Here is a 25,289-nt window from a genome sequence, read left to right on the forward strand (position 1 = left end):
GACTTCAGACTATACTACAAAGCTACAGTAATCAAAACAGTATGGTACTGGCACAAAAACAGAAATATAGATCAATGGAACAGGATAGAAAGTGCAGCGGTAAACCTATGCATCTGTGGCCACCAAATCTATGACATAGGAGGCAAGAATATACAATGAAGAAAAGACAGCCTCTTCAGTAAGTGGTGCTGGGAAAACTGGAAAACTACATGTAAAAGAATGAAATTAGAACACTCCCTAACACCATACACAAAAATAAACTCAAAATGGATTAAAGACCTAAATGTAAGGCCGGATACTATAAAAAACTCTTAGAGGAAAATATAGGCAGAACACTCTCTGACATAAATCACAGCAAGATCTTTTTCGATCTACTGCCTAAAGTAATGAAAATAAAAACAAAAATAAACAAATGAGACCTAATTAAAGCTTTTGCACAGCAAAGGAAACCATAAACAAGACGAAAAGACAACCCTCAGAATGGGAGAAGATATTTGCAAACAAAGCAAGTGACGAGGGATTAATCTCCAAAATATACAAACAGCTCATGTACCTCAGTATGAAAAAAACCAACCCAACCAATCAAAAAATGGGCAGAATATCTAAATAGACATTTCTCCAAAGAAGACATACAGATGGTCAACAAACAAATGAAAAGATGCTCACCATCACTAATTATTAGAGAAATGCAAATCAAAACTACAATGAGGTATCATCTCACACCAGTCAGAATGGGCATCATCAAAAATTCTACGAACAATAAATGCTGGAAAGGGTGTGGAGAAAAGGGAACCCTCCTACACTGTTGGTGGGATTGTAAATTGGTGCAGCCACTATGGAGAACAGTATGGAGGTTCCTTAAAAAACTAAAAATAGGGCTATCATATGACCCAGCAGTCCCACTCCTGGGCATATATCCAGAGAAAACCATAATTCGAAAGGATGCATGCACCCCGATGTTCATTGCAGCACTGTTTACAATAGCCAGGACATGGAAGCAACCTAAATGTCCATCGACAGAGGAATGGATAAAAAAGATGTGGTACATATATACAGTGGAATATTACTCAGCCATAAAAAGGAACGAAATAGTGCCATTTGCAGAGACATGGATGGACCTAGAGATTGTCATAGCAGCTAAAAAGTAGAAATAACCCAAATGTACATCAACTGATGAATGGATAAACAAAATATGGCATATTCAAGCAATGGAATATTCCTAAGCAATAAAAAAGGAATGAAGTATTGATACATGGTACAACATGGGTGAAATTAAAAACATGAAAGAAGTGAAAGAAGCCAGATACAAAAGGTCACATGTTTATAATTCATTTATACAAAATGTCCAGAATAGGCAAATCCATAGAGACAGAAAGTATATTAGCAGTTGATGGGAGCTGGAGGGAAATAAACAGTGATAACTATTAATGGTTATGAGGTTTCTTTTTAAGGTGATAAAAATGTTATGGAATTAGATGATGATTGTACAAGTCTGTGAATATACTAAAAACTTCTGAATTGTACACTTTAAAAGGGTGAATTTTATTGTATTTGGATTATATTTCAGTTTTTAAAATCAGTAATAAATGAAGGGGTTATTACTTTGAAGACTTCCAGTAATGATGGAATAGGTAATTCAGACCAATAGTCCCGCTAAATACATGTAGAAAAGCTAAATGGAATGTATATATTATATAGAATATATAGGTCTAATATAATACAGAATTTAATCTAAAATATAATCTTCCTGAAGTCTTTGGAGATCCAACAAGATTACTAAGAATTACTAGGATACGGGGGAGAATGGAGGCTCAGGGTGATGAGCCCAATGTTTGGAGCTACTTTTCCTTTTGGGGCTTTTACCAGTTCTGAAGGGAACTGCTGACGGCCTCTCAAGACTTGGGAGACAGGGATTAGAGCAGAGCCCACCAAAGTGGTGAACCTCATGAGCAACCCTTCAGCTTTGGCTTACGATTTTGCATGTTTGCACTCTAGGAGTATGGGTAGACAGGAATACGAAGTAGACAAGCTTTTATCAGGACTACAGCTTAGTTTTGAATCATATTGGTCTCTAAAATTAGATTGAGCTGATTACACAGTGCTTTGTTCCAGAGATCCTGGCAGAAGCAAACAAATTTCCTGGAAGAAATAGTCTCACAAGCTTCAAATTATGTCTACAACAAGATTTTGAAAATAGAATGGCAAACAATCATAAATAACCAGGCTCCTGAAGAGACTAGACTGTGTGAATGCAAACTATTAGGAACACATATGCATGCGCGTGCACACACACATGGTCTCAGGAACCATGGAAGCCAGAAGACAATGACATCTTCTAAAGGATAAAAGAAAATAACTGCAAATGTAGAATTCTGTGCCTAACAAAAACATCCTGAAAGAATGAAGTAGCAAGAATGGATATTCTTGCATTGTTCCTGATTTTGATGTTACCAGGGAAAGCTCAGTCTTAAAGAGTTAAGTATAATATAATGTTAACTTAGGGTTTCTATTGATGACTTTTTACCAGGTTGAGAAAATTCCCTTATATTCCCAGTTTGATGAATTTGGTTTTTATCAGGAACCGAAGTTGAATTCTGTCAAATGCTTTGTCAGCATGTTTTTTGTCTACATTTATTGAGATGATTGTATGATTTTTCTTTTTAAAGTCTTTATGTGGTAAATTACATTGTTAGCTTTTCAAATGTTAAATAAACCTTGCAGTTCTGTGATAAACCCCACTGGGTCATGATGTATTATCCTGTTTATATATCGTCAGATCCAATTTGCTGAAATTTTGTTAAGATATTTTATCTGTATTCATCAGGGAATTGGTTTGTAGTTTTCCTCTTTTGTGATGTTTTTTGTCTGGTTTTGCTATCAGGAAAGAACTGGCCTCGTAGAATAAATTGGGAGGTATTCCCTCTACTTCAAAATTTGAGAAACGTTTCTGTAGAATTTTTATTTCTTCTTCTTTAAGTGTTTCGTAAGTGAAGCCTTTCGAGCTTCTGGTTTTCTTTGTGGTAAGGTTTTTAACCACAAATCAGTTTCTTTGGTGAATGTAGGGTTATTCAAGTTATCTGTTTCTTCTTGATTGAGTTTTAGTAGTTTCTTTAAAGGATTCTGTCTGTTTCACCTAAGTTATTGAATTTTTTGGCATAAAATTTGGCATCAGTCTTACTAGAGTTCATAATTTTTATTGATTTTCTTAAAGAACCAGCTTTTGCTTTCTTTGACATTTTATTGTTTTTGTTTTCTGTTTCATGATTTATGTTCTGATGTTTATTACTTCCTGTCTTTTGCTTCCTTAGGGTTTAGTTTGCTTTTGTTTTTCTAGGTTATGAAGGTAGAAGTTGAGGTCATTTATTTCAGAACTTTCTTTTCTTTTTTTTTTTTTTTTTTAAGAAAGATATTCGCCATGTATTTCTTCTTTAGGTCTTTTTTTTTTAATTTATTTTTATATTTATTTTTGGCTGTGTTGGGTCTTTGTTTCTGTGCGAGGGCTTTCTCTAGTTGCGGCAAGCGGGGGCCACTCTTCATCGTGGTGCGCAGGCCTCTCACTATCGCGGCCTCTCGTTGCGGAGCACAGGCTCCAGACACGCAGGCTCAGTAGTTGTGGCTCACGGGCCCAGTTGCTCCGTGGCATGTGGGATCTTCCCAGACCAGGGCTCGAACCCTTGTCCCCTGCATTGGCAGGCAGATTCTCAACCACTGCGCCACCAGGGAAGCCCCAGAACTTTCTTTTCTAATACAGGCATTTAGTACTATGTATTTCCCTCTAAATATTGCTTTAGCTAGATTTCATACATTTAAATGCATTGCATTTTCACTTTTAGAATGCTTTTTAATTTCCCTTTTGATTTCTTTTGATATCCATGGATTTGTTAGGAATGTGTTACACAGCTTTAAATATTTAGAGATTTTCCAGATGTCTTTCTGTTAACTGATTTCAAATTTAGTTTCATTGTGGCCAGATACCAAATTTTGTATGATTTTAATCCTTTTACATTTATTGAGACTTGTTTTATTCCCTCAGAGTATAGTCTATCTTAGTCATTTTTCTGTGTTCATTTGAAAAGAAAGTGTATTCTGTTATCGGGTAGCTGATCACCCAGTATAATATCAGTGATTAATATCATTTAGACCAGGTTGGTTGATGATGTTCAAGTCTTTTATATCTTTCTGATTTTTCTGTCTACTTCATTAATTATTGAGAAAGGGGTGTTGAAATTTCTGACTATATTTATGAATTTATATTTTTCTCCTTTTAGGTCTATTGTTTTTATTTTGTATATTTTAAATCTTGTTAAATATTTAGTATTGTTTCGTTCTCTTGGTGCATGCACACCTTTGTCACTTTGAAATTACTTTCTTCGTACCTAGTAGTATTCTTAGCTCTGCAGTCTACTTTATTAATATAGCCATGGTATCTGCTTTTTTTAAATTAGTGTTGGAATGATATGTCTTTACCATCTTCTTTCTTTTAACATTTTTGTGCTTTATATATATATTTTAAATTTATTCTATTGAAGTATAGTTGATTTACAATGTTGTGTTAATTTCTACTGTACAGCAAAGTGATTGAGTTATATATATATATATATATACACACACATTCTTTTTCATATTTTTTTCCATTTTTTTCACAGGATGTTGAATATACTTCCCTGTGCTATACAGTAGGACCTTGTTGTTCGTCCATTCTATGTATAATAGTTTGCATCTACTAATCCCAAACTCCCAGTCCATCCCTCCCCCACCCTCCTTCCACCTTGGCTACCACAAGTCTGTTCTCTATGTCTGTGGGTCTGTTTCTGTTTCGTAGATATGTTCATTTGTGTCATATTTTAGAATCCACATATAAGTGATATCATATGGTATTTGTCTTTCTCTTTCTGACTTACTTCACTTAGTGTGCTAATTGCTGTAAATGGCATTATTTCATTCATTTTATAACTGAGTATTCCATTGTATATATGTACCACATCTTCTTTATCCATTCATCTGTCAGTGGACATTTAAGTTGCTTCCATGTCTTGGCTATTGTAAATAGCACTGCAGTGAATGTTGGGGTGCATGTATCTTTTCGAATTATAGTTTTGTCCAGATATATGCCCAGGAGTGGGATTGCTGGATTGTATGGCAACTCTATTTTTAGTTTTCTGAGGAACCTCCAAAATGTTCTCCAATTTACATTGGTGCATACTGCACCAATTTACATTCCCACCAACAGTGTAGGAGGGTTCCCTTTTTTCCATACCCTTTCCAGCATTTGTTACTTGTAGACTTTTTAATGATGGCCATCCTGACCCGTGTGAGGTGGTACCTCATTGTAGTTTTGATTTGCATTTCTCTAATAATTAGCAATGTTGAGCATCTTTTTACGTGCCTGTTGACCATCTGTATGTCTCTTTGGAGAAATGTCTGTTGAGGTCTTCTGTCCATCTTTTGATTGGGTTGTTTGTTTTTTTGTTATTCAGTTGTATGAGCTGTTTGTGTATTTTGGAAATTAAGCCTCTGTTGGTCGCATCATTTACAAATATTTTCTCCCAGTCCATAGGTTGTCTATTCATTTCGTTTATGGTTTCTTTTGCTGTACAAAAGCTTGTAAGTTTGGTTAGGTCCCATTTGTTTATTTTTGCTTTTATTTCTGTTGCCTTGGGAGACTGTTGTGTCTTTATATTTAAAGAGCTTTCTTTCAGGTAGTTGGGTCTTTTGAAAAAAAAAATCCAATTTGACAATATCTGCCTTTTTATTTAGGTATTTATATCATTTATATTTAATGTGATAATTGATATGGTTGGGTTGAAACCCACCATCTTGGCTATTTGTTTTCTTTTTGTCCTTTCTGGTTTTGATCACTTTTCTCTTTTCCTGCCTCTTTTTGTATTGGTTACTTTTGATCTGTTTTCTATTCTTTGTTGGCTTACTTTACCTCCTTATTTCATTTGTTTGCTTTTGTGGTTGCTTTGGGTTTTATAGTATATATCTGATATTTTGTGGTAGGGTCACTAGGTTCTGCCATGGCTAACAAGCAAGCCAAGAATTAGTTCTCAAAATGAAAACAGGTTTTGCCTAAGGGCCGTGTCATTGCTTCAGAATACCTGGAGCCTCTTTTATGATTCTTCTTTCCAGGTTTGCAACAGGCTCAAAACATCATCCCTGTTTTCCACAGGTATTTCGAGCACCATTGGATCCATGGGTCATAAGCGTTGAGTGGCAGAATGTCCTGTATTGAAGTCTGGATCCTTCTGTTGCTCTGGGCCCTCTTCAACCATTGTCATTTAGTAAACAAGTTGGAGCATCGTACTGAAATCTAGAAAGGCATATGTTTCTAGAAGTATGTGTTTTCTTAGTGGTATGGGTTGAAAAGTGCAACTTGATCTTTACTTTCAGTGTATTCTAGACCTTTACCTGAAACTTGACTGAGGTTGTAGACTTTTCTAATTTTGTGATTATTTTTCACTCTCTGGCATATACATGTCATCCCAAGGTATCTAATCTAAGGCATATACTGTCTGTTCTTCAGGTACTATCAGCATGAGGTCATCAATAAAGTAGATTAATATAATGTCCTATGAGGTGTTAAGGTGTTAAGTCCTTTGTAAGCCAAGAGTTAGCAAACTTTTTCTGTAAAAGGCCAGGTAGTAAAGTTTTTACAGGCCATATGGTCTGTCTTTCAACTACTCAACTCTGCTGGTGTAGTATGAAAACAACCATATACAGTATGGAAAAGAATAGGTGAAGCTGTGTTGCAGTAAAACTTTATTTACAAAAATTTGTGCTAGGCTGGATTTGACCTATGGGTCATGTCTGGCAAACCCTGCTATAGACTAATCAGTGGCACATAGTTGATATAACCTGGTGGCAATATCATAAATGTACTGATATCTCTACTAAGTAAAATCAAAATGCTTCTGATATTCTCTGTTTGTTAGGATAGAGAAAAAAGTGTTCAAAAATTAATACCTATGTGCCAGGGAATTAATTGGTTTGTTCCACATGGAGACCACATCTGGAAAAGCATGTGCAATTGGAACCTATAGTAATCTGTTGTCATCCTCTAAGATGTACCCATTTTGGAGACAAACTAGAGAGTTAAAAAGGAGTATAATAGGAATCACCATACATGCGTCTTTTTAAACAAGCCTTGGATGGTGGCACTGATCTCTGCAGTTACTCTAGGGATTAATATTTTTATGATATTTGGGTTGGGGGAGCTCTAAGACTTCCATTGGCCTTTCCTTCTCAAATATTTTTAATTCCATAGGCTTGGCAGTTGCTAAGAATATATGTCCATTAACATACACACTCAGGATCCAGGAGAATTACCATAATTTGGGGTAGGGGTCCAACTTGACCTACTAGGAGGCAGACTCTACTAGAAACTCCTTGTATTACTTGACTTCCGTAAGTCTCCACTCTGACCTGTAGACTGCAGTGGTATCTTGGATCACCAAATAGGAGATACTTGAAAAATAGGGAGAATCTGGGATTTGTTGTGGTTTTAAGAAAGAGAGAAAAGTCTAAAGGAAGAGAAGTTTTTAAAGTAATTCACAATTAGAAATTATTTTAATATTAACTTTAAATTTGTTTTTAATTCAGACCAGGCCTGCATAATATTTTCTGTAGTCTTCCAGTTTAAATATACTTTCCTGTTTTACAATTTTCTTTCCTAAATAAATTTACTTTATTTTGGAATCTGGTTAATAGGTATTTGATAAACCTTATTTTGCAGACCTTTTTGTCTATTACGATATCTTACTTTTGATTTCTTTTTTCTTGTATTTCTTGACATTTTTTTTTTTTTTTCTCTTCCTAACCTCGTGACGTGTCTCTCCACAGTCTGGCGTAAATTTTTTTTTTTTTTTTTTGCCATATTATTATTTTCTGAAGTCTACAGATGTTCTGCTGGGGTCAATATGTTAAATACTATGTCCTCTTTTACTTGTTTTCTTTTTTAAACATTTTATTATACAAAAATTTAAACATATATCAAGTAAATAGAATATTATAACTAACACATCACCCAACTATAATAACTATATCAACATTTTGACATTCTTGTTTCATCTATACCTCCATTCACTCCCCAGTTATCCACTTGATAATTTCTACAGTTCTTTCTCTTTTTCTTTTTTAATTAATTTTTTACACAATTTATAAAGGTTACTTTCCATTTGCAGTTATTACAAAATATTGGCTATATTCCCCATGTTGTGTAATACATCATTGAGCCTGTCTTACACCCAATAGTTTGTACCTCCCACAGTTCTTTCTTTTTTAAGGGAAATTTGCACATATTGAAATGTATAAATATTTGCTATATGGTTTCAACAAATGGATACAGTTGTAAAAACCACACTCTGTTTCAAAATGTAGATTTTACTGTTATTCAAGTATGGCAAGGCCAACAGATAAGGAGGCAACAGCTGTTGAAAAGATAGTTTGTTATACTCATGGATCCCGAGAGAAGGGAGCACACCACCAGCAGCCACGTGGGGAAGTGCCAGCGAGGGTCAGGAGGCAAAGGAGCAGGAGGGAAATGTGGGCAAGAGCCTTTAGTGTGATTTCCCCAAGAAGGAACTGGAGAGACAGAGTAAGCAGGTTTAGGATTGGCTAGTTTGAATGCTTTTAGTGAGCTGTGGGACATAGGCTCTTTGTCTGATACCTATCCCTGCCATGATTTGGGCAGGGGAATAGTGGCCCTGAGTGTGAGAACCCCATAGAGCAGATAGTTAGGAGTGTCACCTCCAGATTAGGGGTTTGCTTATGAAAGGCACTCTTGCAGGAGAGTTGTTTGCTGTCTCTAGGAATTAGATATTCCTGGGACGGGCAGTCCTCTGATGTCAGCAAGGCCCCAAGATGTCAAAGTACCAAAAATACAGAGTAAAAAACCATGATTCGTACATTCCCCTATCACAATGTAGACCATTTCCATCTCCCCAAAAGTTCCTTTGTGTCCCTTCCCAGTCAGTCTCTGCCCCACTCCAGACAACCACTGTTCAGATTTTTTACTTTAAATTAGTTTTATTTGTTCTAGAACCTGATATAAACAAGATTATATCATGTAATTCTTGTGTTCCACTTCTTTTGCTCAACACAATGTCATATGTATATGTTGCTTGTCTCTATAGTTTGTTGTTCTTTATTGCTGAGTAGTAGTCACTGTGTGAACATACCACAATTTGTTTATCCAGAGAGGATAAACATGGGACATCAGCTTGTTTCCAGTTTTTGGTTATTGTAAATAAACCTATTATAAACATTCATCTTTTGTTGACATATGTTTTCATTTCTCTTGAGTAAGTTTTAGGAGTGGAATTGCTAGGTCAAGGGTTAGGTGTATGTTTAACTCTTTATGAAACTGCCAGTTTTTTGAAATAGTTGTGCCATTTTACATTCCCACAAGCAATGTATGAGAGTTTTGATTGCCCTGTATCCTCACCAACATTTAATGTTGTTATTCTTTTAAATTTTATATCCTTTAAAATTAAAAAAAAACACTTCCTGAAACCCTGAACTTAAATACACTTTTCTCAGGTTCTTTGACACCTCTATTTTTAAGATAAATACTTGGTTAATCAGCCTTTTTTCAATCCATATAATTTTCTAGACAATTTGTCAGTTGCCTGCAAATGCTGCTGTATTTGGCTGGTACCCCACAAGGCAAGTAGATTTCCCAATCTCTTTCTCTTACACACACACACACACACCCCTCACAATCTAACAAGTATTTATTGCTTTATTTTCTCCAAAGTATTATGCTAAATATTGTAGGGCATTTTATAAAGATAATAAGCACATTATCTGCTTTCAAGATGGGAAAAGCAAAAGTCAATAAGTAAAATACAAGGTAGAATGCAATACATGCTCTAAAAGAGGTAAAAAGGAAGTGACACTTTTAGGCCTTGGAGCCTTGAAGGACATGCAGGTTTTGACAGGTGGTGATGATAAGAAAGGGCCTCATAGTGAAAAGAGTAGTGTGTTTTTGTACCATACAATTAGTCTCATTTAGTCATAATTTAGTAATAAATTATGCTCATTTAGATAGAACTGACTTGAAATCTCTAATGTTCTAAAACCTTTTTCTCCAGATATTTTGGGTATCATTGAATAACTGCACCTTCTGAACTTTATCTTTGACTCAGAGCGTAGACACTGGTATTAGGATGAGGTTTGAGGGTTAGAATGGTACCATCTTTTTGAATCCTCATTATGACTGTTCTGGTACTCTGTTTCACCAATTATTTTTCCTTTCTCTTGATTCTTCTATTTCATCTTCACTGAGTTTTGTTGTTACACCTATAAGTGTATTAAAATCTCCCTCCTCCACCCCATTACAGGGGAAAAATAACTATTTTTCAGTCCTATTGTATCTGTCAAGCTGTCATCCTGTTTTCCTCTCCTGTAACTGCAGAAGTGTTCACTTACTGCTTCTATCTCTTACCTTCACCAGTTATTTAACCTTTTGCTGTCTGAATTTTGCCTTCAGCCACTCTTCTGAAACTATTTCATGAAGGGTTGAAACCATCTCTTAGTCAATAAATCTAATCTTTTTTTTTTTTTTTTCTTTTTCAGTTCAGATTGTCTTTGGCCTGTCTACAGGCTTTGTAAGCCATGTCTTTCTTCTTGATGGTCTCCCCTTCCTAGGCTTCTGTGGCTCTTTCCTCTTCTGGTTGGTCTACATCTGTCTTCCCTGCCTCCTCTTCCTCCCTGTAAAGGTAGTGTTTACCAAGGATTTGCCCTTGGCCACTTCTTTCATTGGTAATCTCATCCAAACCCATCCCATCATATGCAGACCTCATCTGTTTCTCCAGCTCACTGCTTTTACATTCTTCAGTTGCTTATTAAACATGCCTCACCATCACTTCAAGTTTGATATGTTTAAAATGTCTCCATACTCGATCAAACCTGAATTTCTTCCACTGGGTCTGTTAATAGCACCCTTTCTTTCCAATCACCCACACTTCAAACCTTGGCATTTTCCCTGATTTTTTCTCTTTTGTTTCCCACATCTAGTTAGTTGCCAAGCCTAATAGTTTTAGCCTCTGTAATCTCTCTCCCCTCTTTCTTCTCCACTTCTACTGTCACTATCCTAATTTAGGTCCTCATTTCAGTAAGTCTTTTGCAATGACTCCCTCACGAACTTCCTAATACAGAATTGTAGAAAGAGCATGGGCTTTTAAGACCTAAGCGCTAATTGTGAAGATGGCACTTACTAGCTGTCTGGCTTAGAGCAAATTATTTAACCTCAATTTATAGATGAGGAGATTCAGACACAGAGAAGTTAGTCATTCTAAACCTCATGAAGTACTATGTTTTGAAGGATAAATGGGACAGTGTATACCTAGTGAGAAGGCACTAAAAAAATATTATTTTTCTCTCCCTACTTTTAATCTCTTTACAACCCATTAACAGATTAATATTCTTTAAGCACAGCTTTAATCATCAATCTCTTGCTCTTCCGTGTTTCCCCATTGTCTAATTTGCCCATAATTTTTAGCCTCGTGTTTCAGACTGTTAATTTGCTTCAGCCTCCCTTTCTGACCTTATTTCTTCCTACTCTTATAAACATCTTTTTGAGCAAAACAAAACCAGTAGCAATGCCCAATAGCAAAGTGGTTAAGAGCGTGAGTTCTAGAGTCAGGCTACCTAGATTTAAATCCCAGTTCCTTTACCCAATTTGGGCAAATTTCTCAATCTCCCTAAACCTTAGTTTCCTGTCTGAAAAAACTGGGATAACTATACTGCCTACTGCATTGGGTTCTTGGAAGGATAAAATGAGATTATGTATATAAAGCACTTGGTGCCTGGCACATTGAAAGCAGCCACTATTAGAAGGATTAGTAGAAAGAGTAGCAGTAATAGTTTTTGTTGATGCTGTTATTATTTGCTTCTTCCATTTCCATCTCCAGGCTCCTCATATTCTTTTCTCTGCATGGAATGCAGTTCTTCCCATTTGTACCTGTCTAAATTTTAACCATCTTTAAAGATCTCCCTTGGTTCTCTTACCACTCTTGTGTCACCACCTTTCCCCTAGTTATCTTTCCTTTTCAGAATTCTTTAACTCTTTTAGTTTAGAATACTTATTACTTTCATGTGCTTATCAGTCCATTTCCCTTTAAATGACTAGAAGTGCCTTGAGGGCAGATTGTGTAATTCATTTCTTTTATCCTCTAAAACACAGCATCTTACACAGAATCATGACAAAAAGTATTTGCTTAATAAATATATTAATTCACTATAACCAATAGCCCTTTTGTTCCAAAGGATTTACTCTTATTTCTTTAGGAATTTTTGTAAACTCTCCATTAATCGTTGGTACATAAAAATTTTAATTTTGTCATGAAAATGCAATTATTGGGCTCAAGGAGACTAATTAAAGAAAAAGCATTGTAGCAGAAGATAATAATAGCAAAACAAAACAAAAACTGACCAGGTGACACTTTTGAATTCAACAAAATTATTTTTTTATACATCTCCTCTTATTTCTTCATTTCTTACTGTTCCACATCTGCTCTGTACCTAATAGTACCTATCATGGTGCCAGATTGAGGTGTGAAGTAAGCATTTGTGGATAACAATTGATATAAAATCTGTTTTATGAAATAAAGAATATCATATAACATAATACATTAAAATGTGATTAAATATCTCATTCAATTTGTTAAAATGAGAAAGTGTCACCCTCACATTCTGTGCAGATGGAGTTTTTTCTTAGCATTCCCACAGGTCTTAGGAAGGGGGTAGGGTGGGAGTGGGGGAATCTCCACTTGAGAATTTCCTTTCTCACAGTGATTTGGCACTTCTCCAGCCTATCCTTCAGCATAATGTGTGCCTTGTCCTAGTTAAAGTAGGCTTGTCATTTGCTTTCATGTCTTTAAAAATATTTCTGGTCATTTGAAATAATTTATAAATGGTATACTATCATTATAAAAAGAGTGCTCCAAGGGCAAGAGGCAAGTGTTAGCAACTGAGTAAATATTTAATTTGTATAGACATATTATTTATTTCTTAAACAGGTATTGATCAACACATTAAAATGGTAATATTTTTCCGTTCAAGAATGGCCATTCCTTACTTGACCACAAAAGGCTATTGTTCTTAATTACAATACAGAATATTGTTTGGTTTTTTGTAAGGTAAACTTGTTTTGTATACTTTAGAAATATTATTTCTATAATCTATTTAGTTATCAAGTGGCTTTATGCTTGAGGCCCTTGTATAAGGATCTCTTCTTTACTTAGAGCCCAGTTCCCCCTTACTACTCAGAGGGAGTGAGGAAGCATGGAGGGAGGGATGTAAAACATGACTAATTGGTAGACCAGTTGGATAGATTTTTAAATTGTGAGATTTTCTTCTGTAGTGATAGAAAATACTTTACAAAGGCATTTAGTTTTTTGTTTTCATATTAAAATCTCAAGGAAATTGATTGGGAGACCAAGCAGTCAGCTCGGGCACAGAAGAAATTTAAGAAGATTTATCCTGTATTAAGTGGATTTTCTGCTGAACCTGAGGAATAAATACTTTTTGCGACATATGGGTTTTCGTGTTTTTATGAATTGTTTAGGGAAGCTTTTCTGCTGTAATGGCTGAATATAAGTTGCAGAGATTTAAGCCCTTCCTTATATTAATGTTCCACCTCATTAACTTCATTGTTAGGGCTTTTACACTTCAGTGATTTAAATAAAATGATCTAAATGTAGTTCTGTTGTCCTCTCTTTCTCTCTCTCTCCCTTTTGAGGTCTAGATGATTATGTATTTAGTTTTGTGTTTTCATTTAGACTCTATAGTTAATTCTGTTAACCGCAAGATGATGAAGGGAAGCTATTGTATCTCTAAATATCTTATGCTGCAACTTCTTCAACTGTTGTTTTCGCTTTTTTACTTTCAAGTGGTCTTCAGAGACCAGGAACCTCATAACTATAAGAATCCATTCTACTGTAGAGTTAAGATCGGTGATTATATAGATGAGCTTTCACATATATCCTGTGGTATTTATAGACCTGGAACCCAAATAAGGAAGAGCTTTGCTTAAAAGCAAGCTATGTTTGTCCTTAAAAATGTTTTCTAAGCATTTTCAGAAAAAGCAGGAATTATGCAGTGAATTTCTGAGCAGAGTCACCTTTGCAAATATTTGCAGCTACTTGTAAATGGTAGACATATTTAGGCATAGGGTTTTTCCTATATGATTTACTGCCAGATATGAGGACACCTTAGCCTTAGCACTATATACCCCAAATGCAAATTAGGTGTCTTTGTTAAAAGTGTAGAGAAAAAGAAGTTAATTTGAGTTCAGGGGAATGAAGCTGTCATGTCACACATTTTGCATTTTAAAAAATATTTAATTTCTAAGGTGCATTATTAAATAATTTTATGAAGATTCATCAGTATTTGACCCCTTTAAATTGAGCAGTGAATTTCATTTTACGTACATGTAGGTATTGACGTGAGATATTGATGTTTATTCCTAATCATTTCTTTTATTTTCCAGCTCACCAGCGACTGGAACCAGCAACTCTGTCAGGGATTGTGGCATTTATCCTTAGTCTTTTATGCGCAGCTCTGAATTTAATTCGAGGCTTTCATGCCATAGAAAGTCTCCTGCAGGTACTGTGCTATTTTTGCAATTTCAGGTGACTATGCCTTTTGATTCTACTTGTTACACAATTGATTTAAATTGATTTGGGTATTAGTACAACTTAAAATGCATGCTCAGGTTTTGTATTCTTTATACCTACTCTAGTGTCCCCTTCCTCTAAAAACACAGATTTCTAGTTGACTTCTTTGACCTAATTAACACATATTTATTTATTATCTACTCTCCCAGGAGGTACTGTTTAGAGGTATTCTGGGGACACCAAAATATGTGTGACAAGGGCGCTGCAGTCTCAGACCCAGATTGAATTGGGGAGGCAAAGAAGTCCACAAACAAATGTCAAGTACAGAAAGTTTGGAAGAGGAGTGGTCAGTGTGAGTCAGGATAGGCGAAGGAAGCTCTGTGGTGAGGGAAACTCTGGGAGGGGTGAGCAGGACCTAGAAGGATCTGAGTGGACAGAGAGGAGTAGAAGAAAGAAGAGGGCAGTCATGGGCAGATTTTTGTCCTACCGCTGGGTATTCCTACCTAGTTATCTGCTCCTTTTCCTTTTTTACTGGTGGCTGCCTGTGAAATCACTAATTTCTTCAGATATTGCCGACTATTTTGTTTTCCAGAGGAGTTTCTTCCAGAGACTAAAGCTATCAGAGTATACTTTTTCTCTTATTCTTTTTGTAAACTTTTGAAACTCCCTTTCTTAAAGTTAAGCACATCTCAGCCTTCCTTTCCCTGTTTCTACTCACTTTCTCTGAAGATTTTTTTGACACTTCCACGTTGTGAATTAGTTCTCTTTTTTTGGCCAGTATTAAGCCAAGAATATCATTTGTAAAAACCCAATCAAGACACCTTCTATTCTGTTTTTAAATAGCTGTTAGTTTGGGGGAATACTCAAGAGAGTGCCATTTTGAGTACCCCTGAACGTCCTCAGCCATATGAAGCCAATAGCAGAGGACATCACAGGTTCCAGGCAGCTGAGCTTTGCCTCCAGGGGATTGGGGGTCTTCTCATGACTTCCGAATTCCTCTCCCGAACATCCTGGGCCTGCAGGTAAAGCCCCTCTTCCCTTTCAGGCACAGGACAGCTGGCTACTGTCTCTTGTCATTCCTGCCCCTGTTCCTTAGCCAGTTAGCTTTATTCCAGCAGGATTTCAATTTCGAGCTAGTTAAACAACCTGCCAAAAAGAAACAGGCAATTTGGAGACTGCTGACTGAAAATACTAATAAATAAGATCCTCTCTTGCCTTTTTTTTTTTAACTTGATGTAGTGGAAAGAACAGTAGCATAGGAGTGTGAAGAGTTGATTTTTGTTTGTGGAAGAGAGCGAGAGAGAGGGTTGGCTCCAGCTGAGCTACTGATTAGCTCGGTGACCTTGAGTAGCTCACCTTACTTTCTGGTCCTCAGTTTCATTGCTTATAAAATGAAGGAGAAAGGTGCATTTGGTGAGTATTTCTCTAAGTATAGGACACATTTACACCTGGTTACACAGTAGATGACTTTAGGTGGTAGAGAGATAAACATTTTTAATTTTAAGAGTTATGTATTTAATGTATATTAATGTATAGTGTCTGTGTTTGTTAAGGGATACTAGTTTCTATTAATGGTAGAGATATAAAAATTTCCTTTTAAAAGAAAGTAATTTTAATAAAGTCACCTTTATGACATATCTTAATTAAGAATGGTATAATTAGTATTTAGAGTTGTCAAAAATTATGAAGGTGGTTCTGTGAGGTTAGAATTTTATTGTTAAAATAATTCTCTGGTTGCTTGAAATTGGCAAACTAATAAGGGGAGGGAGCAGGCCTGGGTAGAGGAAAGGAGAGCCTTACCATCCCTGACTTAGAAGACAGTACATAAGTACATAAGAACCTGGGGTTTAGGCCGCATGATTTTTAAGTTAAAATTCAGGCAAGACTGTCATATCTCACAATTTTTTTCAGGCACTCATATCCTATCCCTTCTCTTCCTGGACTATTTCTTTCCTCTGATTCACAACTTCAAAACTAAGCAAGTAGTATAGAATGGATGAAGAACAAGGTCCTACTGTATAGCACAGGGAACTATATTCAATATCCTGTGATAAACCATAATGGAAAAGGATATTTTTTAAATGTATGTATATGTATATCTGAATCACTTAGCTGTACAGCAGAAATTAATGCAACATTGTAAATCAACTATACTTAAGTAAAATAAATTAAAAAAAAAACTAAGCAAGTAGTATAAACTACAGCTTTTCATGGCTTTTGAGCTGCTATCCCCAACTAATGCCTGCCTTGATTCCTAAGTGTTTCCTGTTCTCCCTCTGATCAGTAATGTCTTTGCCTCATCACCGTTGAGATTTTCAGAAGAATAGTAATCTGATTAAACTACCGCCTATGTGTAACTGACTGATACCGCTGAGATTTCTCAGCCTACTTATATTTTAAAAAGACGACGTTACAAACCAGTATCTCTCATGAACATAGATGCAAAAACCCTCAACAAAATATTAGCACATTGAATCCAACAATGTATAAAAAGTATTATACACTACAACCAAGTGGGTTTTATTCCAGTTTTGCAAGGCTGATTCAACATCTGAAAATCAGTTAATACAATCTATCACATAAACAGGCTAAAGAAGAAAAATCATATGGTCATATCATGCTTTTTTGTCAGAAAAAGCATTTGACAAAATCATGATAAAACTCACAGCAAACTAGGAATAAAGGGGAACTTCCTCAACTTGATAAGGAATATCTACAGAAACCCTACAGCTAACATCATAATTGATGAGAAACTAGATGTTTTCTTCCTAAGATTGGGAACAAGACAAGGATGTCCCCTATCACCACTCCTATTCAACATTGGAAGACCTAGTTAATGCAATAAGACAAAGAAAAGAAAAAGTATACAGTTTGGGAAGGAGGAAATACAGCTGCCTTTATTCATAGATGGTATGATTATTTATATAGAAAATCCCAAAGAATCAACAAACTCCTAGAACTAATAAGTGATTGTAGCAAGGCCACAGGATCCAAAGTTAATGCATAAATGTCAATTGCTTTCTTATATATCAGCAGGGAACAATTGAAATTTGAAATTAAAATTACAACTCCATTTATATTGGCACCCCCCCCCCAAAATGAGACACTTAAGAATAAATCTAGCAAAATACATAGAAGATCTATATGGGGAAACCATAAAACTCTGATAAAAGAAATAAAAGAAGGTCTACCATGTTCATGGATAGGAAGACTCAAAATTGTTAGGATGTTGGTTCTTCTCAACTTGATCTGTAGATTCAACACAATCCTAATCAAAATCCCAGCAAGTTATTTTGTGGATACTGACAAAGTGATTTTAAAGTTTATATGGAAAGGCAAAAGACCCAGAATAACCAGCACAATACTGAAGAAAACAAAGTCAGAGGACTGATGCTATCCAATCTCAAGACTTACTGTTAAGCTATAATTAAGACAGTGTGCTACTGACAAAAGAATAGACAAATAATTTAGCCAATGGAACAGAATAGAGAGCCTAGAAATAGACCCACACAAATATAATCAACTGATCTTTGACAAAGCAACAAAAGCAATTCAGTGGAGAAAATTTTATTTTCAACGAATGGTGCTGGACAGCTGCACATCCACGTGCAAAAAAAAAAAAAAAAGAAGCTAGACACAGATCTTACACCTTTTACAAAAAAGTTAACTCAAAATGGATCACAGACCTAAATGTAAAACACAAAACTATAAAACTTATAAAAGGTAACAGGAGAAAACCTAGGTGACCATGGGTGTGGTGTTGAATTTTTAGATCAATACCAAAAGCATGATCCATGAGAGAAAAAATTGGTAAGTTGGACTCAATTTTAAAACTGCAAAGGACATTTTTAAGGGAATGAAAAAGATAAGCCATAAGCTAGAAGAAAATATTAAAATATTTGCAAAACACATCTGACAAGGGCTTGTATCTAAAATATACAAAAACTCTAAAACTGAAGAAAGCAAACAACCCAATTAAAAAATGGGCTAAAGAACTGAACAGACACCTTAACAAAGTAGATATACAAGAGGCAAATAAGCATATACAAAGATGCTCAACATCATATGTCATTAAGATAATGAAAATTGAAACAGCAGTAACATACCACTGAACATCTATTAGAATGGCAAAATCCAAAAAACTGATAATACCAAATGCCGATGAGGAAATGGAACAATAGGAACTCTCATTCATTGCTGATGGGAAATCAAAATCGTACAGTCACTTTGGAAGACAGTTTGGCTGTTTCACACAAAGCTGAACATGGACTTATCATATGATCTAGCAGTCATGCTTCTGGGTATTATATACCCAAATGAGTAGAAAACTTACATCCACACAAAAACTTGCGCATGAATGTTTATATCAGCTTTATTTGTAATTTCAAAAGCTGGACGCAATTAAGATGCCCTTCAAAAGGTGAGTGGATAGGGACTTCCCTGATGGTCCAGTGGTTAAGACTCCGTGCTTCCAATGTAGGGGGCGTGGGTTCAATCCCTGGTCGGGGAACTAAGGTCCCACACGCCATGTGGCGTGGCCAAAAAAAAAAAAGAGGCAGAATACACCCAAATAAATCCATCATTTAAAAAAAAAGTGAATGGATAAACAAACTTCAGCAATCCGTACAATGGAATATTACTCAGTAATATATAAAAAGTGAGCTATCAAGCCAGAAAAAGACATGGCTAAACCTTAAGTTCATATTGCTTAATGAAAGAAGCCAGTTTGAAAAAACCATATACTATATGATTCCAACTGTATGACATTTTGAAAAAGGCAAAACTCTAAAGACAGTAAATGAAAAGATTTGCAGGGAGAGAGGAAGGGATAAATAGTAGGAGCATGAGATTTTAGGGCACTGAATCTGTTCTGTATGTTACTGTAATAGTGGTTATGTCATTATACATTTGTCAAAAGCGATAGAACGTACAACACAGAGTGGGCCCTAATGTAAACCATGGACTTTAATTAATAATAGTATGTCACTATTGGCTCATCAGTTGTACTACATTAATGCAAGATGTTAATGATAGAGGAAACTGGGTAGGGGAAAGAATGGTTATATGGGAACTCTGTACCATCTGCTTAATTTTCTGTAAACCTAAAACTGCTCTAAAGATAGCAGTCTATTCACACACACATACATACACACACACACACACACACACACACATATATGCTTCTTGCCTCTGTCTTAGAGTCTACAATTTCTCTAGAAGCTTCAAGGGTTTTTTTTTTTTGTTTGTTTGTTTGTTTTAAATAGTTCCTTAAAACTGGTGGTAGGGTGTGAAAGCAGCATGGGGTACATTATGAATGGGGAAAAGGTTAGAGTGGTCTTTTTCATTAGTAGATCATTTATAATTTGGGCACTCTCTGGATGCTTGTATCTTTGAAGATGTGCCTTTCTGATGGTTGATACAGAATTCTTTCTTTTTCACTGTCGTCCTAGACTAAATGCACCCCAACAGCACTGCTTTCTCACTTGACCCAGGGAACTGTAAATTGGTCAATATGGGATTTTTAGCTATCTGGGAACTAGGGGCACCTGGTTATGTTGTTCTCTTAGCATTGTTTTAAATCTTTGTTCTGCCGTAACCCACATACACTTATCAACTCATCAACAGTTGAGGTTCCTAAAACAGTGATGCTTTAAGAGAGCACTGAGGAAACAAGAGTGCAAAGTTGGGGGAATGTAGTCCACAGGTACTTTGTCACTCATAGGTAGTTTTAAGGTATTTTCCAGCAAATTCTGATCCTCTCACCTAAATGAGAAGTACTGCTTTTGGAAATTCACTGGACCAAAAGTAGAGATCCCATTGTTCCAGTTATTGGGGATTTTATATCTGCATAGAGAGAATGTTCTGGTAAGTGACTGGTGCTTGGAGATATGTTTCCTTGTCTTGTTATGAGAATAATGAGGAAGTACTATGTAGTGTTGGCTTCCGTGTCCTAAAAGATGGAATGGACCATAGGCAAACAAATGGAGATGAACGTCAGAATGCAGAGGGCACTGTGATAAACTTAGACCTCTTAGCAGGATAGGATTAGGGGTGCAAACTAGATTAATTTCAGCAAGTACATCCTTTATAGCTTGAATTAACCTGAAAGAAGATATACACAAAATTAGGGACCTGAGTTCTCTCCCTTTTAATTTTCCCGCATTAGCACCTATTTTATCATTGTTCATGACTTGTACTGGTTAAAAGGTCCTTTTTATTCTCACTAAAGCCATTGATCTTAAGACATACTCTTAGCCTTCTCTCTGGTTCATCATTGTACTTTGTGTTAGGAATAATCTCTAGAGTCGCTATAGATAATTTTTGGTCAGTGAAGTAGATCTTTTTGAGGTAGTCTGCTGTGTAGACTTGAATGCAAAATCCAGGACGTGGGGCTTAAACTTTTATCTGTTCTGAAGTTACCTGTATTGGTGTTAACTCAGATAGATCATGGTGGTGATAGAGGAGGTGGAAAGACAGTACCTAAATTAAGTGGCCTCAACATTTCTTTAATACTTGATTTAAGAGCAAAGGATTTATTTGGGGATCATATTTTTAGATCTAGCTGAAAATGTGTAGTGTATTTCCTGAGTGTGAGCATTATATCGATATTAATTTAAAGTTTGCTTTCTTAAGGCTGTGAATTCTAAATACTCTTCTCAAATGCTAAAAACGATTGCCACGTTTATCTTCTAGCATGTAGCTTGGTGCCTGAGGCACATTTAAATTTCAGAACCCACATGAACCAACATTCCTGTATAATGTTGTTTGAAGATTCAGCACAAGTTTGTTTCTTCTAGATTAATAACTGCCTCTTAGGGTGATAAGGAGGGATTTATTAAAATGTGTAGTGCTGAAGTTTTTCTTTGGTATCTGAGTTCAGACTGAGGAGGTTTAGGATGAATACAGTTTTTTTTTATTAAGTTGGTAAATTTGATTTGGTGTTCACAGTAATGTGTAAATTAGATTATTTTCACTCATTTCCATACTTTGTTCTGAGTTTAGAGATGTTAATAAGTTTATTGTGAATTGACACCTCACAAATGTATAAGCTTTTATCACATTGGGTTTATTTTTCCTGTGTTCCTTTAAGGATCAGGCTTGAAGCAATGATCTTAATTAAGCTGATGCCAACCTAGAAGTAATTCGCATGTGGTACATTAGGAAAAAATTTGAATATTCTGATACAGCAGTAGACATGCTGACCTGGAAGTCAGAATACCTGGGTCCCATCTGCCAGTTAACTAAGTTTGTGACCTTAGATTGGTTATTTTACCTTCTTGGATCTCATTTTTCTATTCTGCAAGAGGAAAGTTTTAGACTACATAGGCTCAAGGACCACTTCAGTACTAAGGTTCTAAGACTCTCTGATTCTAAAAGTGTTTGTAATGGATACTACAACTAAAAGTAATCAACTTGCTTTTATTCCTTGAGTTCTTTATTTCCAGTAGATTTGTTACTACCTTTTAAAGAAATTACATACCTATTAAAGCTCACTGGAAGTTTGGATTTATTTAGTAGCGTAATATCTATGCTAAGATGCATTGCTTGCTTTCTTCTAAAAAAATAAATGTATTTTTCCTGAGTTCTATGCTCATTGTTAAAGAATTGGGGGAAAATGTATAAAGAAGAAAAGAAAAATCCCAAATTTTCTTATTTTATTAATATATACCGTATATATACATATCATATCCATTATGTAACTTTGTGTCCTTCTTTTCACCTAAGATTAAAAAGTGAATTTTTCCCAATTATTACAAACATTTAAATAGTATCATTCTAATACATTGTATGGCTATTATATGAAACTTCTGCTTACCTCTTTATCCTCACCTTAAAAAAAATTCTTTCCCTTTATTTGTTATTTTTCAAGCAATATTGGTAATCTAGCATCCTCTGAAGGTGAATGTGATTTTTAAAAATTTGAACTCCTTACCTCAGCCCTTCCTTCCCCACCCCACCTTTATCCCTTCTCGTGTCCACCCTGCACCCACCCAACTCCCACTTCTGTCCATTCTCTAAACCTCTGCCCCATGTTTCCCCAACCTCTAGCTATTCATCTGTTTTTCATCTGCTTCCTCTCCACTGGCTCTGTTCTCTCAGCTCATAAATATGTTATAGCCTGCTGATCTTTAAAAAACGAACAAAAAACCCTAAAAAAACCTCTTGATGTATGTTCCCTTCTAATATTTTGAAAGCATAGGCTATGCCTGTTGCCCCCGTTCCCTTACCTCTGTTCTCTTAGTTTACTGTGATCTCTTTCCACCCTCATAATTCTTTCAAACATCGACCATTAAGTTCACCAGTGTCCTTCTGGTTGCTAAATATTGCAGCCACTCTTGAGGCCTTGTTTGGTGTGTCCTCTCTGTCTCATCTCACACACTGTTCAGTTCTTCCTTTTGAAAATAACTCATTGTTTAAATTCAAAAATAATGTTTATTTTAGAAAACTTAGAAGCAAATGAAACAGATCACTATTAATAGTTTGATGTGTTACATTTTTCTTCTTGACATTATCTCATTCCTTCAGTTCTGTGAAACAATTTTCTCCTGTTGTATTTTTTTCCTATCTCTTCTTGTTCCTCAGTTTATTTGGTAAATTTTCTTCCTCCACCTGTCCTTTAATTTATTTAGTTAGTTATTTATTTTTGGCTGTTTTTGGGTCTTTGTTTCTGTGCGAGGGCTTTCTCTAGTTGCAGTGAGCAGGGGCCACTCTTCATCGCGGTGCGCGGGCCTCTCACTATCGCGGCCTCTCTTGTTGCGGAGCACAGGCTCCAGACGTGCAGGCTCAGTAGTTGTGGCTCACGGGCCCAGTTGCTCCGCGGCACGTGGGATCTTCCCAGACCAGGGCTCAAACCTGTGTCCCCTGCATTGGCAGGCAGATTCTCAACCACTGTGCCACCAGGGAAGCCCCCACCTGTCCTTTAAATAGCGTTTGTGTCATGTCCTGGGCTTTATATTCTTCTAACTCTATACCTTCTCCTTGGATATTTTCATAACTTAGAGTTAATACATGTATATCCACAAATATCCACAGTCATGCATACACACAGTAAAATGTGTACGTGGTAAATTTCAAAGCCTTTAATTTTCACAGTAAGTAATTCTCTTCCCATTTCTCCTCCCCAGAGTCAACCACTGGTGTATCCTTCTAGAGCGATTATGTGCATATGCTAATACATATGTATTTATATATTTACTTATATAATTATTCTTTTAAAATTATTCCTTTATAAATGGCGGTATACAGTTCATAGTGATTTGCATCTTTTTCCACCTGACAATGTGTAGATCATTTCATAGCAGTATGTAGAGATTCTTTTTAATGACTGCATAGCATTTTTATTTTCATTTGTATCCCTGTTTTCCCCCACCACACAACAGTTTATTTTGAAAGAATTCAAACTTACAGAAAGGTTTAAAAAAAAATACAATTAACATCTACCTGTATACATACCTACCTTTCTTCCTTTATCTCTTTCTTTTCTTTTTTTCCTGAACCATTGGAAAGTAAAGTTGTAGGTATTATGACATTTTATTCCAAAATTATTCAGTATGTCTGTCTTAAGGACTAGGACATTCACCTGCATAATCACAATACCATTCTTACACCAAAGACATTGAAGATCAGTGCAGTATTAGCTAATATAAAATCTATATTCAAATTTCACAATTCAAAATTGACCCCGAATATCCTTTATATATACTTTTTTCTCTCTCCAGTCTATCAGCCAATCGAGAATTAAGCTTTGCATTTGGTTGTCATAGTCCTTTATTTCATTTAACTACTATTTAAATATATGACAACTAAACTAGAGCTCTAGGTTAAACTGTTCCCTGAAGCTGACTTAAATGTCTACTAAACATAATTATTTGGATATGTCACTAGCAACTGCAAAATACCTTGTCCAAAATGAACTCAGTTTTTTCTGCTCTCAGACCTACTTTTCCTCCTATATCCCCAACTTGGTGAATGGTATCATTTAAATGTTGCCTGAATAGGAGACCTTGGAGTCAGCCTAGCCTCTTCCTTCTTGAAACTGCACAAGCTACTCCCTTTGCCTGGAATTCTCTTCCTACCTTGTCTACTAGTCTGTCCTTCAAGATGCAAATTAAGCTTTATTTTCTGTGCCAAACCTTCCCTGATCCTTTTTTTCTCCAGGTAGAATTAAATGTGTCTCCAGTAGGCTCCCTTAGTACCCTGTACACACTCCTATCCCATCAGTTACCACTTCAGGTGGGAATTGTTGTTCTTTGTATCTGCCTTCCTGGTTAGAGTTGAGCTTCTTGAGTTGGTGTTGACTTGTTTTCTGTCCTTGGTCTAGTAACACAGTACTTGGCCCATAAGTGTTTAATGAATGACTATTTATTGAATGGAAGAATATGTTTATAGATATTCTCTTTAGCAAGGGGAAATAAAGATTTTTCAAAGCTGAACTCAATTTGTCATGCATTTGTTGGATTCCTACTATGTGCACAGTTTCATGCAAGTAGTTAAGATTTAGTTTCTGCCCTAAAGGAAGGTTAGGATCTCATTGAGAAGACAAGGCCAGTACATTAGAGATTTAAACAATATTGAAAGGTAATCCTAATTATCTGATGAATGATGCAGACAGTAACCTCTGGGAAAGAGAAGTTAGAGAATGTTTTTGAATACTTACTGTGTGTCAGT

At 35.9% G+C, this 25,289-nt stretch overlaps 1 protein-coding gene across 2 annotated transcripts in view; it reads left to right on the top strand.

Moving 5' to 3' along the window:
• Positions 1 to 25,289, top strand: part of SEC22A (SEC22 homolog A, vesicle trafficking protein) — a 65,939-nt gene that overhangs the window by 24,317 nt on the left and 16,333 nt on the right. For both annotated transcript variants that reach the window (XM_061193176.1, XM_061193177.1), the window contains exon 5: positions 14,495 to 14,610. In XM_061193176.1, the coding sequence (XP_061049159.1) occupies positions 14,495 to 14,610 (116 nt within the window). The remainder of the gene's footprint in view (positions 1 to 14,494; positions 14,611 to 25,289) is intronic.

This window comes from Eubalaena glacialis, chromosome 6 (genome assembly GCF_028564815.1).
Source record: "Eubalaena glacialis isolate mEubGla1 chromosome 6, mEubGla1.1.hap2.+ XY, whole genome shotgun sequence".
Lineage (NCBI taxonomy): Eukaryota > Metazoa > Chordata > Mammalia > Artiodactyla > Balaenidae > Eubalaena > Eubalaena glacialis.